Source organism: Stegostoma tigrinum, chromosome 7, assembly GCF_030684315.1.
Source record: "Stegostoma tigrinum isolate sSteTig4 chromosome 7, sSteTig4.hap1, whole genome shotgun sequence".
Classification (NCBI taxonomy): domain Eukaryota; kingdom Metazoa; phylum Chordata; class Chondrichthyes; order Orectolobiformes; family Stegostomatidae; genus Stegostoma; species Stegostoma tigrinum.
In genome coordinates, this window is record NC_081360.1 from 16,462,919 (window position 1) to 16,482,164 (window position 19,246).

Below are 19,246 nucleotides of genomic sequence, written 5' to 3' on the forward strand. Positions count from 1 at the left end.
TTCTGAAGATTGTTGTGTAGGATGTTGCTAGCTAGATTATTAACTTTTAACTCAAAAGCAGGGGTGACAACTGTATCTAGATAGACTGTTATCAAGTGTGCAATGCAAGGTTCACTGGTCTTGCAGTGCTCAAATTGACTATTCGGCTGCCTGAAGAGAATGGAGCTGAGGGTCTGAAATAGTCACTCCTCTCTTGAGTCTCCACTTTTCCAGACTATTGTTTGATCTTGATGGTACATGGACCATTTCTAATTTTTCTGTGAAACGTTTTAGTTTTGGCACAGTTGATGGTGCATTCTACTTTGTGATTCAAATCCCACTCAAGATGTTTAAATACAGAAATCGAGGCAGAAGCATCCAGAGCTGTATCTTTTGGTTGATGAGATAAACTGACGTTCCATCTCTTACCTTTTAGGTGACAATGCCATGGATCTTGTACAATCTGATGACAACCAGGAAAATTTAATATTTAATACTTCCCCTCCCCCTGAGCAGGGATTGCAAGCCTTTCTTTTGGTTTTCCATCTATGGGAATTTTGTTTAATTCGAATATGCTAATTTTCAAATTAGATTGGTTATGAAGCTGTGCTTTGGATCTTGGGCTCTGCAGGCTTAATTGTTGAAGAAATTCTTTGTGCTGAGTACTGGGAAAAAGTTCCTGGGGACTATTTTAATTATGAATTTGAGCCAGATGCCCCTGTAGTGACATTGACTCTCTGCTAATGTTTTTCTCTGACAGTCATTGCTGAGATCTGGAATTTGGGACATGTGGAGCTATAATTGTTTTGGGAGGAAATTTCAAACTTTGTCAATGGCTTTTCTGATGATTAGGGCTAATTAAAAGGATAGAGTAGACTTCATCTCGGTACTTCACATAACAATTGCTGTTTAGTAACTGGCTGTCTCTTTCTCTTCTCCACATTGCAGTCTTTTCAAAATCATTGTCATAATGTCGCTTAGCATTTTTAAAACATTGTATTTCTTGGTTTTTCAGATTTTATTAACTTAAATTATGGCCTTCTGTTTTGCAGATGCATTTGTGAACAGCCAAGAGTGGACTCTTAGTCGATCTGTGCCAGAACTCAAAGTGGTGAGTGGTGTCACCAGTGCACTTAAATAAGGTGCCATTCCAACAAAAAATGATCTTGGCAAATTTCATGAACATTTGGATGTACTCCTTGACTATTTCTTTTTCTCTGAATTCTGTCCGTGATGAGAGAATTTGCATTATAGGTGCATTTTCAAGAAATTGTAGGTAATTAGTTGAGACCATAATGTGACTCTTTTGTTAGAAATGACATACCTTCATAAATAGGGACCTTTCTGTTCAAACGAAAGGACTATTTTTCAAGCCTTGTGCCTTTTCTTTAAACAACCAGGTGCCTGGCAAGCCTTAGTGCTCTGTTGCTTTTTACATGGTAACACTTTGACCAATTGGAGTCAATGTGCCAGCTAATTGCCCTTGCTCCTGTAGTATAAATTGCCATGAATCTTTGAAGTTTGACATTCTTGCGTATGTTCTGATGAGTGCAAAACCAAAAGCTTCAGCTGAAAATCATTTTTCATTCTGTTCTGTGTTCTTTCACAGAGAGTCATTGAGATGAACAGCGTGGAAACAGACCCTTCGATCCAACCTGTCTGTGCTGATCAGAAATCCTAAATTAATCTAGTCCCATACGCCAGCATTTGGCCTATGTCCCTCTTCAACCCTTCCTATGCAAGTACCTGTCCAGACGGCTTTTAAATGTTATAATTCTTCCAGCCCCTACCACTTCCTCTGGCAGTTTGTTCCATACATGCACCAGCCTCTGCATTAAAAAGTTGCCCCTTAGGTCCCTTTTAAATCTTTCCCTGCCCACCTTAAATCTTTGCCCTCTGCTTTGGACTCCCGACCCGAGGGAAAAGACCTTGGCTGTTCACCTCATCTATGCCCCTCATGATTTTATAAACTTCTATAATGTCACTTCTCAGCCCCAACCTAGTCAGCCTCTCCCAATAGCTCAAACCCTCCATTTCTGGCAACACCCTTGTAAATCTCTTCTGGACCCTTTTGTTTTTCACTACATCTTTCCTACAGCAGGGAGACCAAAATTGTACACCATACTCTAAAAGTGGCCTCACCAATGTCCTATACAGCTGCTACATGACATCCCAATGCCGATACTGAAGGCACTGACCAATGAAGGCAAGCGTGCCAAACTTCGTCTTCACCACCCTGTCTGCTGGCAACTCCACTTTTGAAGAACTGTACACGTGCACCCCTAGATCTCTGTTTGACATCACTCCCCATGCCCATGCCATTAACTGTATAAACGCTGCCCTGATTTGCCATGCTAAAATGCAACACCTCTCATTTATCTACATTTAAACTTTATCTGCCACTCATTGGCCCATCAGCCCAACTTTCCCTCAAGTAGATTCCCAGGTATAACTCATTCCCAGTTATTTGTTATTCTCTACATAAACCACTTCTTACTCCTTCAATTAGATTCCAGTCTGTAACTCACTTCCGTGTATCTGTTATTCTATGTATAAATGCACCAAATTCCTCAATTAGATTCCAGATGTAATTCACTCCCCAGTATTGATTATTGGACGTTTAAACCGAAGCCCTGGACTATAATCCTGTCTGTAACTCACTCCCTGGTTTATGTTAGTCTGTATATAAACTACCCCAGACACCACCATTAGCTTTCAGATTGTAACTCACTCCCTGGTATGTGTTGTGCTATATATAAGCTCACTGCAAATGAGATTCCAATCTCTAACTCAGTGCAAACTGAATGTTGAACTGGGAGCAGAACAGAGAAAGAGAAGTTCAATTTCTGTTACGTTCTGTTTCTCCAAAAATAATTAGCTTTACGGAGTGCACGAGCTCAATACAGCAGCTCACTACCATCTTCTCAAGGGCTGATAAGAATGGAGGATAAATGCAGTCCCAGTCAGTGATGCTCACATCCTGTGAATTAATGGGGGGTAAAAAAGACCCTTGCCATCCCAATGACTTGCTGCCCCTGCAGACTAACTCACTGTACCTCAGAGTCCTGCAACATCTCCCCAGTTAAATTGAAGTCTCTTTATTGATTCTTCCTGACAAACATCACACTCTCCACTTTATACTGCATCGGACAAAGTTTTACCCACTCACTTACCAACTGTACGTTGCTCAATTTGAATACCCCTTGCATCGTCTTCACGATTTACCTTACAAACTGTTCTCACCAATAAAGTTCAAAAAAGACTGACCTGATTTGATGCCTGTTGAAATCCAAATATCCTTTATCGCTCTCTGTCCTTTGGCCAGTGTGTGTTTCTACCTGTTTCTCTCTCTTCTCCCAAAATATCTCCCCCGTTACTAATTTTTGCTGAAGCTGGATACTTATGTTGCAGAACGGCTCAAGAAACATGAGCACTGCTATTTAATTGAAGTGATTGTCTGTTTTTATTTACTTGGTCAGTGAGTGTTGGTAAGCCACACTGTTGTAAGAGCATCAATGCCGAGACTAACTCTTCCCTTAGCCGCTGCTCAGGAAAGCCATGTTGTAACATGGTATTTTGAAACACACCTTGGCTTTTTCCACACTTGCATTCTTATCAATATGTGGACATTGGTTCATTACTGCCCTCATTAAGAACTGAATTTGTTTTTGTCTTTAGTTTGTTCAATTATTGGAGGAATACAATGGCTTATTTATTTCTAATTTTTGCTGCAGAAAATTACTCACCTGTAAACTCTTTGGAACTATACAGTTGTTTGAGAGTTTTTATCATGTAACTGTTTATTCATCTTGAGACATCTGACCCATATGTGTAATTTGTTGACTTGATCACAGTGATTTAGAATGTATTATTGGTTTAAAATTGTTTCTAATACATAGAAATATAAATATTTTTCATTTTGGATATGTAGTTACTCAATTATTGATTTAGCACTTCTGTGGAACATCATTGCCTTCCAAATTGTAGATATCAGTTTGGTGTTTGTGTTAGCTGTCAATTGTTGTTAAGTAAATAAGCAAGACTAGGTTATGTTCAAGATGAACTCTGCCTTCTAGAATGCTGCTTGCTCTCCTCCTATTTTTCACAATACTTGTTTGAAGGAATGGAAAAATAGTCAATTATTTGTTGTGTGCATGACCATCATTCTTTAGATAAATGGTAAGTCATGAAAGGACCCAGATGCCAAAGTGCATGTGGAATTAGTGTCCTTTCTTTGCAAAGAAACGTGATTAATGTAGCTCCCATCCACTCTCTGCACTCCAACGCACTGTTCTAGGCAGATGACAAGGGCATAGCCTGATCCCCTTTACCTTCAGCCTTGTGCATGTTTTCCCTCCCACATCCTCCGCTTGCAGCTATGTTTTACCATCCCCTTTCTTCCACACAGCCGCTTCCGTGCATTCTTACTGCTGTCCTTGTTGCCTTCCCCACTTGTATGTAGCTGCTGTCAAGTGATTGCAATTCCCTGCCCTTGTCCTGCCCTGCATTTGTATGGCTGACCTCCCCCACTCTCGTCTGCAGTTGCCTTTCTTTGATTTCCCCCTCGAGTGCATGGTCATCTACCCTCAGTATCTCTTGGTCTCTAGTACATGTGTGAGTGGGTCACTGGCTTGTATACCTGCACAAGTGACCCATCTAGTGATTTTCTGGATCCTACTCATAGTTTCCAAAGTACAAGTCAAGAATGTGACGCAATACTCTTCATTTGCTTTGACAAATGCCCTCCAAAAGTACTCCGGACAGTCCATACTATCCCAAACGAATTGACCGGTTTGATTGGCACTTTATTCCTGGTCTTCAACATTCACTTACTTTGGCATGGATGCATAGCAGTAACAATATGTATCGTCTAGAAGATGCAGTACAGCAACTCATCAAATCTCTTTCAAAAGCACCTTAGAAATCATAGAATCCCTACATTGCAGAAGCAGGCCCTTCGGCCTACTGAGTCCACTGACCCTCTGAAGAGCATCCCATGCAGACCCTCCCTATCCCTGTAACACTGCATTTCCGATGGATAACGCACGTACCCTGCACATCCCTGGACATTATGGACAATTTAGCATGGCCAATCCACCTAACCTGCACATCCTTGGACTATGGGAGGAAGCTGAAGTACTCTGAGGAAACCCATGCAGACACAGGGAGAATGTGCAAACTCCATGCAGACAGACACCCAAGGATGGAATCCAACCTGGGTCTGTTGAAACTGTTAGGAATCGGTGCTAACCACTGAGCCACCGTGCCACAAACTCTGACATCTAGATGGATAGAGCAGTGGTCTCATGGGAACACCACCACTTATAACCTCCATTCCAAGCTATGCATAGTCCTGACTTGGATCTTTCTCACACTTTCTTCGTTGTTACTGGGTCAGAATCTTAGAACACCCTCCCTCACTGCCCCGTTGGTGTATGTGAACCACATACCTGCACTAGTTCAAGATGGTACCTCACCATTAGCTTTTGATAGGCAATAAAGATGTTGCACAATTCGGGAACTGCCTTTTCACTTCCTCAACCAGAGTGAACCAGTCTGGCTATTTTGGTCAGTCTGAGCTGTGGTTTCTAGCCGGGTTGGCTGTCTGAGCTCGTTTTTGGTTTAAGATCTTATAGTTCAGCATCTGGACTGGTCAGTGATATGCATATCCTGTGATGGATTAAGAAAACACATGACAAATTATGTGTAGACCTGTATGCGGCTGTTTACCGGACAATCTTGTAATACAACTCTACCTAGACACTCAGTTGCATTGTTGTCTGTTATAATGACTCTTCTTTGCCATCTTTCAGCATATTGCAAACATTAAGAAGCATATCCACAGTAGTTTGATAATTTATTATGGCTCTCAAACATTGTCCCTTCTCTTCCTCTCCCAAAATAAACTAAGTGATTTATCAGCATTGTTAATGGATGCATATTTAGGTGCTAGGAGATGGACGATTCCTCCTGCTCAAGAGAGCAGTCTTACTCGTTATCATGAGTGAGTTGTGTAAGGCTTCTTCACAGAGACAGTAAGCTGTTTTTCATTGGCATTTCTTTCAATAAGTTTTCTGCATTTTTACTTTTACTAAAACGCGTGAAGGTAGTGCCTGATTGTTGTCCTGAAATTTTAGGGCTGGTTCTCTGCTTGGTTTGATGGCGAGTAGAATGATGTGCTTTGTACTGACTAATTCCACATACTGGGTACTGCTGACCAGTCTTGTTCAGCACTCAGTGTATCTTACCAGGTTGCCTGTAATCTCATATTATCTTACTGGAAGTATTGGTCATGTAATTACCCATTAATAATAGAACATAGAAACAGACCCTTTGGCCAAAAAGTCCATGCCAACTAGATCCTCTAAACTGAACTGGCTCCATTTGCCTGCATTCGGCCCATAGCTCTCAACTTTATCCAGATATCTGCCCAAATACCTTGTAAATGTTATAATTATACTCACTCAGCTCTACCACTTCCTCTGGCAGCTTGTTCCATATGCACATCATTCTATGAAATATTACCCCTCCAGTTTAAATCTTGCCCCTCTCACCTTAAACCTCTAGTTTTGGACTTTCCTACCCTGGGGAAAAACACCTTGGCTATTCGCTCTATCCGTGTCCCTCATGATTGTATAAGCCACTATCAGGTGATCCCTCAGCTTCTTATGCTCCAGGGAAAATAATGCCAACTTAATGAGCCTGTGCTTCTCACACAAACCCTCCAATCTCCAGTATCATTCTCGTAAATCCTTTTTGCACCATTTCCAGTTTAATAACATCTTTCCTATAGCAGGGCGACCAGAATTATGCACGGTACTCTGAATGTGGCCTAACCAATGTCTTGTACAGCCGTAACAAGAAATTCCATCTCCTGGACTCAATGCTGTGACTGCTGAAGGATGAATAATTTTAGAAAAGCTAATGTTGATATTTCTGTTAAGGAATGAGAATAGAAATGTGTGAGAGTTATGTCATTATCAGAAGAGACTCTGGTAAGATTCCATTTGGAGTATTTCAGTTCGGAAGGATATGTTCAATCCTGGCTTGGGTGCAGGGTCCTCTGAATTATCCACACTGAAAAGGCTAAATTGCAAAGGCTAAATGGCCTGGACTTGTAATTCTTCAGTATAAAAGTTTAAGGAGTGATCAAATTGAAAGATTTAAAATTATTAAATTGTTTGAGGTAAACAATGAGGGGGAGGCAAGACAGGATGGTATAATTTTAGAACTAGACTGATTAGGGATTGTGTCAAGAAGCAATTCTTCACAATAAAGTTCATGGAAATCTAAACACCAAGGTTTGAGGTTGAATATCGTTCAAGAACTGAGGATGATAAATATTTATTTGAGAAGGGCTAGTGGATGTGGAATGGAAAATAAACTCAGTTAAGATTGCCCTGATCTAACTGCATGATGAAACAAGCTAAAGAAGTTCATTGACTTAGCCCTGCACCTAGTGCCAGTGCTATTGTAAGTAGTATGACACTTGAGCTGTATACCTCCGGAGGCAATAGCAAGTGGCAGCCAGCAACCAATTTTGCAGCAAATTCTGGATGAATAAGTGCAGATAGGCACCAGTACTATCCTGGGGAAATGATGAGTTCAGATCTTTTCTGAAGAATGGTCAGAAACATCAGCTTTCCTGCTGTTCTGATGTTGCCTGGCCTGCTATGTTCCTCCAGTTCCACAGCTTGTTATCTCAGACTCCAGTATCGACAGATCCTACCATCTCTGCTTTGAATCCTGAAGTCATGGGTTCAAGTTCCACTCCAGATACTTGAGCATACCATCCAGTTTAACTCTTCCACTACAGCACTACAGTACTGAGGTCAGGCTGCATTTGGGGAAGTACCATCTCTGCTGAGAGATGAAACCTTGTCTGCCCCACTGAGTGACTGTAAAAGTTCCCATGGCACAGTTTCAGAGAAGTGCATGGGAGTTCTCCCAGTGTTCTGGCCAATGTTTATATCTTAACCAGTATCCGGCAAGATCGATGACCTTTAAAGGATTAAATGTAAATTGTTAAATTCAAATTGGCAATCAGTTTTTCCTCATAATAATAATGCTTCAGAAAATCTTAAATTACTAGGGATTATTTTGAGCTATTCTGTGATCGTGAGCCTTTTCATTCACTTGAGAAATGGGAGTTGCAGCCTGGCCAGCATTAATTGCCCATCTTGAGCTATCCTTGAGAAGGTGGTGGTGAGCTGCCTTTTTGAACTGCTGCAGTCCGTGCTCTGCAGTTTGACTCTCAATTTTCCTTAGGGAAGGAATTCTTGGATTTTGATCCAGTGACGATGATGGAAAAATGATATGTTTTTAAGTCTGGATGGTTAGTGGCTCGGGGCGGGGGGGGGGGGGGGCAGTGTCTTGCAGGTGGTGGTATTCATAAGTGGTCGTAGATTTGGAAGGTGTTGTCGAAGGATCTTTGGTGAATTTTTGCAGTGCATCTTGTAGGTGGTGCACACTTGCTACTGAGCATCAGTGGTGGATAAGGTGCTGGTGAAGTGGCCCTGATCAGTCTGGCTGTAAGATCACACCCGCCCGTCTTGCCTCCCCACCAGTGGAAGCATTTTTAATTGTTTAGGTCAAACAATTTGATAACTTTAAATCTTTTAATTTGATCACTTGGCTTTGTCCTGGATGTTGTCAAGCTGCTTCAGTGTTGTTCTTCGGTGTTGCACCTATTTGTATAAATCAGAGTATTGCATCAGATTCCTGACTTGTGCCATGTAGATCGTGGACTGGCTGAGGGGTGTCAGGAGGTGAGTTACTTGTGGCAGTATTCCTAGTCTCTGATCTGCTATGACCTGTATTTATGTGGCAAGCCCAGTCGAACTTCTGGTCAATGGTAAGTCCCAGGAAGTTGATGATTGGATATTCAGTGATTGTAGTTCCACTGAATGTCAAGGACCAGTGGTTAGATTGTGTCTGTTGGAGGTAATCATTACCTGGAATTTTTGTGGTGCACATGTCACTTATCACCTGGCATCCAAAGCCTGGAAATTGTCCAGATCTTGTTGCATTTGAATATGAACACCTTCAGTCTCGGGAGTTGCCAATGGGGCTGAACATTCTGCAATCATCGAACATCCCCACTTTTGACTTTATGACAGAGGGAAGGACTTTGAAGCTGCTGAAGATGTTTGGGCATAGGACGGTACCCTGAAAATCGGCTGCAGACATGTCCTGGGGCTGAAATGTCTGATCTCCTACAATCACAACCATCTTCCTATGTGCCAGGTATGACTCCAACCAGTAGAGATTTTGCTGTTGAGACCACTGATTGCAGTTTTGCTAGGGTTCCTTGATGCGTCGCTCGGTCGAAAGCACCTTGATATCAAGGGCTGTCACTCTCACTTCACCTCTATAATTCATCACTTTTTTGTCCATGTTTGAACCCAAGGCTGTCTTGAGGTGAGGAGCTTGCGTGGCCCTGGTGGAACCGAAACTGGCTGACGCTGAGCAGGTGCCGCTTGATAGCACTGTTGATAACACCTTCCTTCGTTTCATGGAGAGTGATGGAGAGTAGACTGGGCTAGTAATTTGGCAGGTTGGCTTTGTCCTGCTTTTTATGCCCAAGACGTACCTGGGTGATTTTCCACATCGTTGGATAGTTTCCAATGCTGCAACTGTAGTGGAACACCTTGGATAGGGAAGCAGCAAGTTGTGGAGTTCAAGTCTTCAGTACTGTTATCAGGGCCCAGTGTCTCCAATGTTTCTTGATACCACATGGTGTGAATTGAATTGGCCGAAGACTAGTATCTGTGATGCTGGGAACTCCTGGAAAAGGCCAAGATGGATTATTGGCTTGGCATTTCTGGCTGGAAATTGCCGCGAATACTTCAGCCTTGCCTTTTGCTTTGATATGTTGGTCTTTTCCAGTGAGTTGTTTAATTGTCCACCATTGTTCATGAATGTATGTGGTCAGACTGAAGAGCTTGGATTTGATCTCTTGGTTGTGAGATTGCTTAGCTCTGTCTATTACTTGTTGCTAATGATGTGGTCCTGTTTGCTAGCTTTGCTGCTTTTCGGTAAGTCTGGTACTGCTCCTGGCATGCCTTCCTCTGCTCTCCATTGATCCAGGGTTGATCTCCTGACTTGATGGTAATGTTGAGTGGGGGATATTCTGGGCTATGAAGTTACAGATTGTGTTAGAGTACAGTTGTGCTGTTATTGATAGCCCATTGTGCCTCTTGGATGCCCAGTCTTGATTTGCTAGATCTCTTCAAAGGCTGTCCGACGTGCAAGCAGGACTTTGTCATCACAAGTGTCATCATGTGGTCACTCATACTGATGCTGTTGTGAACATGCATCTGTAGCTGGCAGATTTCATGGTCATCAGAAGATTCTCAATTCCAGATTTTTTTTTATTGAATTCAGACTTCAGCATCTCAAACTCTGATCCCTAGAACATTAGCTGAGTTTCAGGATTAATAATCTAGTGATAATACCACTTAGCCATTGCTTCTACCGACTGGTGCATATGAAGGGACTGTGTTGTGCAGAATCAACTCCATATTATAGGCATAGTATATGGGGATAAAAGCAAGGATTTTAAAAAGGTTATATCATGAATGGCAATTATTTTGTACAGCTAGTTGAGGAGGAAGTGTTGCATTTCATGCAATTTGTAATTATCTGCAGACTAGGCATGTACTACCATGAATTCACTTGTGCTTTCCTTTTTTTTTGTACTCTCAAGCTGTTAATCAACTGAAGACCTATCGTTTGTTTAAACTTTTAAAAATCCTCTTGTTTTGCTATGCCCTTCACTGATATGTCGCAGCTACCCTTGATTGCGAAGGTGGGAAGTATGGTCAGTGGTGATAATACGCCTTGATCAATTTGTTTCACATTGCCCTCAGGTGATAAGGACAGTTTTTTTTCATTTTTTCTTGCCCATGAGTTAGACTACACTTTGCATTAAAGCCCTCATCCTGTCATCACCAAGGCTTGAGCCCAGAGTTCAGTTTAGAACGTAAAATAGTTTCTCCTAGCAGGTGAACCATGTTTTTTCAGATCATTTCAGGAAAATGAGACGTCTTGGCAGTAATGGTTTCTAGTTTCTGTAATGTCCAACCTAAGAGAGTTTGGACAGAAGTCTTCAATTTGTTGGAATTGAAAATGCATAGGCCGTTGGAAAGGTTCATGCCAACAGACTCCTAAGAATCATTTATAAAACGCCTCAACAGTCCAAAGGAAATAAACTGAAACGTGGCAATTAAGTAAAGATTTTATGAGCTGCGATGGGTGATATTTCCCTGGGGTTAAGTCTCCATATTAGACAGTGTTGAGAAATGGAGTGAAAATGTATTTTGATGTTTTTGCTAAGATCTTTCTGAACAAAATCTATGTAGCTTTACTTGTTTTTTTTCCTTTGTGTAGTAAAATTATGTTAAGTTCAAATACTTAAGCAGTATTTAGATCAGAGGTAATGGGAGCTTTTGTGCTCCTAAGATGCTGCTTGACCTGCTGTATTCATCCAGCTCCACACTTTGTTAAGCAGTATTTAGATATTCACTTGCAATACCATATCTTCCAAGGCCACGGGCCAAGATCTGGAATATGGCATTTATGTAGTTGAATTTTTATTGACTGACATGGGCAGAAAAGGCTGAATGGCCTCCGAGACATAAACATCTGTAATAACCTCAGCAGCCTGCCGTGAGTACATTTGTGACTAACCACCACATTAACCAATTACAAAAATTAAGCACATGATCTATTAAGCAGCATCATAGAGCTGTATGGCATGGAAACAGACCCTTCCATCTACCTCGTCCATGCCAGCCAGATACCCTGAATTAATCTAGTCCTATTTGCCAGTATTTGGCCCTTATGCCTTGAAACGCTTCCTGTTTATATATCCATCCAGATGCATTTTAAATGTTGTAATTGTACCAGCCTCCACCACTTACTCTGGCAGTTCATTCCATACAAACGTCACCATCTGCATGAAAAAATTGCCCCTCTGGTCCCTTTTAAATCTTTCCCCTCTCACCTTAAACCAATGCCTTCTATTTTTGGACTCCGCACCCAAGGGAAAATAACCTTGACTAATCACCCAATGGATGCCCATCATGATTTTGTAAACTTCCATAGGTCACCACTCAGCCTCTGACATTCCAGAGAAAATAGCCCCAGCCTGTTCAGCTTTTCCCTGTAGCTCAAGCCCTCCAACCCTGACAACATCCTTGTAAATCTTTTCTGAACAATTTCAAGTTTCACAACATCATTCCTCAAGCAGGGAGACCGGTAATGAATCTGCCCTGTCCTGTATAAGCATCAGCTGGAACTGTAACACAGCATTAAACGTCTCCTCTCCACAAACTCGAATGCTTGATGTACTTGAATCAAATCCAATTTGTGAATCCCCCTTCACCACTCGAATACCAAGCACACCTATGTTTCGTGACTTTGTCCAGTTCCACGAATCCTGCTGATAATTTGATTCTGATCTTTCTGCTCATCCCTCTGTACAGTCCACCATGGGTATTTGGAGTCGTTTGTTTGTCTGGCTCACTTGAATATTTTCCTTTTGATTTTTATTTTCGTTCCCATCTTCAAACATTTTTATTAAGACCAATCTTTTGGACTAAATTTTCTGCTTGTTACCTAATTCAGCTTTCCTTTGCAAACTCTCATTCTCAGTTCCAGCTATGATATGCCATGAGACTATTTTAATGCGAAAGGACTAAGTAATTTAATGTTTCTCATTTGCACTTTATGCCCAGAGGAAATTCCCAAACTGTTTTACTTCCATCTGAAACCAGAATTAATTCTTTTTTCTGCCTTTTCCCCTCTCCTGAAATGTCTGTGGCATCATTTAATAATGACTTATTGAAGATGTGTTGATAAAGGTTTCTGCAGTTTAAACATTTTGAATTAGACCTGCATGAATTTGTCTAGGCCAGCCATAATACTCGAGGTATGTGGGCTGGGATTTATGATTGTGCAGGCATTTTCTAGGTTTGGCTACTTCCCAGAATCTAGTTAAAGCTTGCAGACCTGCAAGTATTAGTGAAAGAGAAAAAGTTGGTCTAACAGAATTCTGCTTCAACCAGTACATCTCTCTGTACGCAACGTTGTAAAGCGCTGGAGTGAATTTTAAAAAAAGCTTGTATTTATAAAGCACTTTTAAAGTAGTAGAACATCTATCTCTAGACTTCTGCAAGTGTTATCAGACGTTAACATGGGTGACCAAACGCTTAGTCAAGCATGAGAAACAGGAGGTTGGAAGAACACAGCAAGCCAGGCAGCATCTGGAGGAAAGGAACAGTAAATGTTTTGGCTATTACCCTTCTTTAGGACCGGATGTGGGGGTAGGGGAGCTGCAGATAAAGAGAGTGGGGAATGGGTGGTAATGCTACCATCCTGCTCCCACTCTATTTAACTGCAGCCCCCCAACCCCCACATCCAGTCCTGAAGAAGGGTAATACCTGAAATGTTCACTGCTCCTTTCCTCCAAATATTGCCTGGCTTTCTGCGTTGTTCCAGCCTCCTATTTATCTACCTTGGATTCCAGCATCTGCATTTTTTTTCTCTCTAGCTTGGACAGCATATTGGTTTGCACAAGTATCTAAAAGGGGGAAAGGGTAGTGTACAAGCAGATTTAGGGAAGGAATTCCCAGAGTATGGGGCCTTGGCACCTGGAAGTACACTCACTAATGGTGGAGCAGTTAAATTCATGGAAGCATAAGGAGTCAGGATTTAATAATCTCAGTGGATTGTAGGACTGGATTTTAAGAGGATTCCAATCACTGAGCAATATGAGATATTAACAGAAGCAAGGGAAAACATGTAGAGAGTTATGCAGGGGTTTGAAAGCAAGGATGAGAATTTTAGTGAGGCTTTGCTAAACTAGGAGGTCAGAGAGCATGAGGGTGATTGGTGAAGAGGATTGGTATATCAGTTCCTTATATCAAAAAAAGCTTTCATAGATCCATGCCATCTCCTCAAGAGCAGACAAGAACATCATCTAACTGCATTAAACATAAGCCTGTTGAATTCTTCATCTTGTTTGTTGTGCTGCAAGGAGATGGGTCTCAGCACCACAAAAATAGGAACAGTTCAGTGCTAACAAATGATGCCAGTCAGAGATTGCATGGAAATTAGAGAAAGGGATGATTGAGAAATCATGGAAAAGAAAGTGACAAGTCTCTGTTGTTTATTGCAACCTACAATGATAGACCTGTAAAGTTCTGACAACATTTCACACAAGTGCCAGTTTTAGAACGGGGTTGAAGGACAATCTTTTGAGAAATAGAATCTTGGTCCATTGACATAGTACTTGGGAGAGTTCAGTAACCTTACCTAGCTACATTCCTGAGGGTGCACTGTCTTCTATATCTCTTCCAAATTTACGCAGATATTTGCATTTTCTTCCATGAGTAGCACAATGCTATGCTCATGACTTCAAATCGTACATCTCTGTTTTGCTTCTAACTCGTGCACCTCACTTACTCACTCATTATATAGGGCATCAAGACAGCACTCACCAATTCTTGTCAACACACCCGTTCATACATGCCTGTTGAGTTTTTGACTTTGCCATCATCTGTCATTTCTCTGTTATTTTTTACATGCGCACGACACCAGGTATGTACAAGTCTATGTAAACGTTGTACATGAGCAGTGGAGTGCACTGTTCAGGTAGTCCGACTCGTCACTGTGCAATTGTGTACTGCAGCCAGAGAAATGCAATCCTGTAGTTTTGGGCCTGGGATCATAACTTTGCCTGTCAGTTTGCATTGTGAAATCTGCCTTGTGCAGGAATTTGTCAAGCAAAATCAGGAGGCAAATGAAACATGAAATTATGATGAGACTCAATCTTACAAAACTTCGAGGTCCAAAGGAAAAACATATCAAGTTTACATAATCTTATGATGGTTTTGTTATCTTGAACTCCCTACGTGTTTTCCTTTGCTTCTGTTAATATCTCATATTGCTCAGTGATTGGAATCCTCTTAAAATTATAAAAAAGTTGCAATCACAAATGGAATAGATAATTTATTTAATGTCTTTCACGACTTCCAGACATTCCAAAGTACTTTGCAGAAAAGTAAAGTACTCAGGACTATAGTTACTGTTGTGATGCTGGAAGCATGGCAGTCACATGACACTGATCATGCTTCCACTGGTTGTAAAGTTATACTGACATCTCAGCGAAAATTTGTAGCTTGGGTTGTGGATGCAATTGTTCATTAGCTGACTGAGCCGGTTGTTCTGTGGTGTGCAGACATTTTGTTACCCCTCTAGGCAACATCTTCAGTGTGACCTCTAATCGAAGAGTTGGTCTTCTGCTTCCTGCCAGATTTATACGATCCTCTGGTGTGATGATATTGTCTCTTCTGGTTCTGTTGTTGTAGCAGTGGTCTGTATATTTCTATGTGTTTGTTAATGGAGTCCCGTGTTGAGAACGAGGCTTCTAGAAATTCACTTGTATGTCTGGTGTTTGCTTCTCCCAGTATGGTCACTTTGCCCCAGTCAAACTGATGGCCCTCATTGTCTGTGTGCATTGAGATAAGTGAATATTGGCCTCCTCTACATCAGAGAAACCAAGTGGCAGCTTGGGGACTGCTTTGCAGAACACCTATGCTCAGTTCACACTAAACAACTGCACCTCCCAGTCACGAATCATTTCAACTCCCCCACCCATTCCTCAGACGAAATGTCCGTCCTGGGCCTCTTGCAGTACCACAACGATGCCACCCAAAGGTCGTAGGAACAGCACCCCCTATTCACCTTGTGAGCCCTGTAGCCCCATGGTATCCATGTGGACTTCACAAGCTTCAAAATCTGCCCCTACTGCATCCCAAAACCAGCCCTGCTCGTCCCCTCCTCCCTATCCTGTTCTTCCTCTCACCTGTCCATTCCTCCCACCTCAAGCTGGACCTCCGTTTTCTACCTACTAACCTCACCCCGCCCCCTTGACCTGTCCGTCCTCCCCAGACTGACCTATCCCGCTCCTACCTCCACACCTACAGTCACCTTTACTGGCTCCATCCCTGCCTCTTTAACTTGTCTGTCTCCTCTCCACCTATCTTCCTCTCTATCCATCTTCGATCCGCTTCCCCCTCTCACCCTATTTATTTCAGAACCCTCTGCCCCTCCCCCATTTCTGATGAAGGCTCTAGGCCTGAAATGTCAGCTTTTGTGCTCCTAAGATGCTGCTTGGCCTGCTGTGTTCATCCAACTCCACACTTTGTTATTTAGTATTATTGCTGGGTTGTTAATCCAGAGACCCAGAGAATGTTCTGGGGACCCAAGTTCAAATCCCACCACAGCAGATCATGGAATTTGAATTCAATAAAATATATCTGGAATTAAGAATCTAATTATTATGACCATGAATCCATTTCAATTGTCAGAAAAACCCATCTGGTTCAAGAATGCACTTTTGGGGAGGAAGCTGCCATTTTTACCTTGTCTGGCCGACATGTGACTCCCGACCCACAGCAATGTGGTTGTTTCAGAACTGCCCTCCGGCAGGGATGGACAATGGCTGCTGCCTAGTCAGCGACACCCTCACCCCATAAACGAATAAAAAAAAATGAACCTTGAAATCCAAAACATAATTATGGGGAATGTAGCACATGACCCCACTGACTCAAAGAATTCCCTGACTTGTAACTAACCAAATGGAGGAGATTTGTTCTGGAGAACACCAGGTACATGGAGATTTTGAGAGGTATGCCATAAGAGGGTTTTGCTATCTTGAACTCTCTACATGTTTTCCCTTGCTTCTGTTAAATATCTCATATTGCTTAGTGATTGGAGTCCTCTTAAAATTATAAAAAAGTTGAAATCACAAATGGAATAGATAAATTTATTTAATTTCTTTGACGACTTCCAGACATTCCAAAGTACTTTGCAGAAACAGTAAAGTACCGTTGAATGCTGACGCTTTGGGTCGGGTACTCTGAAGAGGGGTCCCAACTCAAAATGTCAGCTTTCTGCTCCTCTGATGCTGCCTGGCCTGCTCTGTTCCTCCTGCACCACACTGTGTAATCTCTGAGTCCAGCATCTGTAGTTCTTACTATGCCAGAGACAGAGGTGTTGGCCAGAGAACAGGGTGGTGCGTTAAAGTGGCAGGGAACAGATAGTTCAGGGTCTTTTTCGCAAGCAGAATGTAGATGTTTTGCGAGGTGGTCACCCAGTCTACGCTTTGTTTCCCCAATATTGCATTCAATAATTTTAGGGCCTAAACTCTCCCATGACTCTGCCCCCTACCCCACACACCAGGCATTTTTATCACAGCCTGCCATTACACGCCACTTGTCGCGAGTCAGTAGTAGTCTCCATTAACAACTATTCGCCCTCCCAGCCAGATTGTTATCAACTTCTTGGTCTGTCCAACTGTTCTTCTATCTTTAGGCTCCATCCTATCTGAGGAGTGTCACCAGATCCAAAACGTTAACCTGTTTTTTGCTTCACAGATGCTGCCAGATCTGCTGAGCTTTTATAGCAATTTTGTTTTTGTTTCTTATTTACAGCATCCGCAGTTCTTTTAGTTTTTACTGCAAATAGTAGATTTGCTGAGCGAAGGTTTGTAATTGTTTTAAATAAACAGGAACTGATCCTGTTATACTTGTGCGTGTCTGCGTCAAGGCCTACAGGTATTGCACTTTGTATGACAATAAAAGCTTTTTTTTAAGGTCAAGACGTCTACCTCAACCATTTCTTTTCAGGCAGGGAGTGATTTTGAGATCAGCCAATCACCATGCAGTCTTTGAGTAAAGGTTGTTATTAAATCTTAGGGTAAGTTTTGGAGATTTGTGCTGTAGACAATACATAATTCACATATTCACCACCTTTAGTTCTGGGCCCTTCCATATTGCTGTTGTTTGGGGGCAAAACATGTGCTCCAAACTCCAGCAATCCAAAAGATTGCACCTACAGTAAAGGCAGAACAGCAAGACATTTGATCAGCCTGCTAAAGTTATTGAACCTGTCTCCTCAGAATAGTTACCACCTGGAATTCAGAATTCCATCATGCGAGGGGAAAGTGGTGCTTTGAACAGGTAAAATTATAGCAACCAGGATTTGTTTTCATTGCATTGTAGAGAGTCATAGCAATAGCTTGCATTTATGTAGCAAGATGCCCAAAGGTGCCTCATGGAAGCCTTATTTGGTGTGTTTTGATTCAAACCGCTTAAGGGAATATTATGACGGGTGAGCAAAAGCTTGGTCAAAGATTTAACAATATTGTTAAGAGAGGAACGAGCACTGGAAGAAGGCTGAGGGATGAAATACCAGAGCACAAGGTTTAAGCAACTGGAACAATGAAACTAGGGAATGCACAAGAGACTAAAATTATTTGAACCTGAGAGATCTCAGAGTTCATAGGGCTAGAAGAGGTTACAGAAATTGAGAGAGGAAGCTATGTAGAGATTTGAAGATAATGAGATACATGAGCATGAAAGGCTATGAAGTTGAAAGCTAGTCTACACCAGTGGTTAGTGTTAGTGCCCGGCCGAATGTATTCCTGTACGTTTTACAACATGTCTGGAGCGACTTGTTTCCCCATCTCCAAAATGTTTAGAAATCACAAACAAAATGGGAAATAAAAGATGAAAGAAATATTATGTAGAAGATTCAGCGTAGAAACAGGCCTTTTGCTCCAACCAGTCTGCGCTGGAGTTTATTACCCACGAGTTCCTCTTTCCATTGAATTACCCGTTCCCACCCAAACACCTATGTATATTCTCTTCTTGCTCATGCATGTAGAAGAGTCATTTGCAAGTTCAACCTTTTAACATTTTCTCTTAAGGAACCCTAATGACCCTTATTCTCATCCCACTGTTGCATAATTTGAGAGTAGAGTGAAATCTTACATGGGTGTTAGAAGTCTGCTTGGTTGGCACCCCATCCACCACCTTCAATTTTCACTCCCTTCACCACTGACACACAGTGGCAGCAGTGTATACATCTACTTGGGGTGCTACCGTAAATTTCTTAGACTTGTTCAGTAGCACCTTCCAAACCTACAACCTTTACCATTTGGAATAATGTTTTTCAGCCACTAGAAGTTGCATGGTTGGGACCCTGAGATTTGACGTGTTTGCCAATGAAAAGCAACCACAATCTTCTGATTAATGACAAGATCTTTACCTCATTTTGATTTTGTTTCGAGTCTAGCAATGCAATATTGTCAGTGAAATCATTGAAATTGTTAATGTCCTTAAGCACTTCCATTATGGCAAATATGGTACCAATATGCATGTTAAAAATACATACTTGAGGCAGGGAGAAAAGAAGT

General features: G+C 41.8%; 1 protein-coding gene across 11 annotated transcripts in view; it reads left to right on the top strand.

Moving 5' to 3' along the window:
- The window catches only part of agap1 (ArfGAP with GTPase domain, ankyrin repeat and PH domain 1), a 667,156-nt gene that overhangs the window by 282,215 nt on the left and 365,695 nt on the right, over positions 1-19,246 (top strand). For all 11 annotated transcript variants that reach the window (XM_048534221.2, XM_048534222.2, XM_048534223.2 and 8 more), the window contains exon 2: positions 1,032-1,090. In XM_048534221.2, the coding sequence (XP_048390178.1) occupies positions 1,032-1,090 (59 nt within the window). The remainder of the gene's footprint in view (positions 1-1,031; positions 1,091-19,246) is intronic.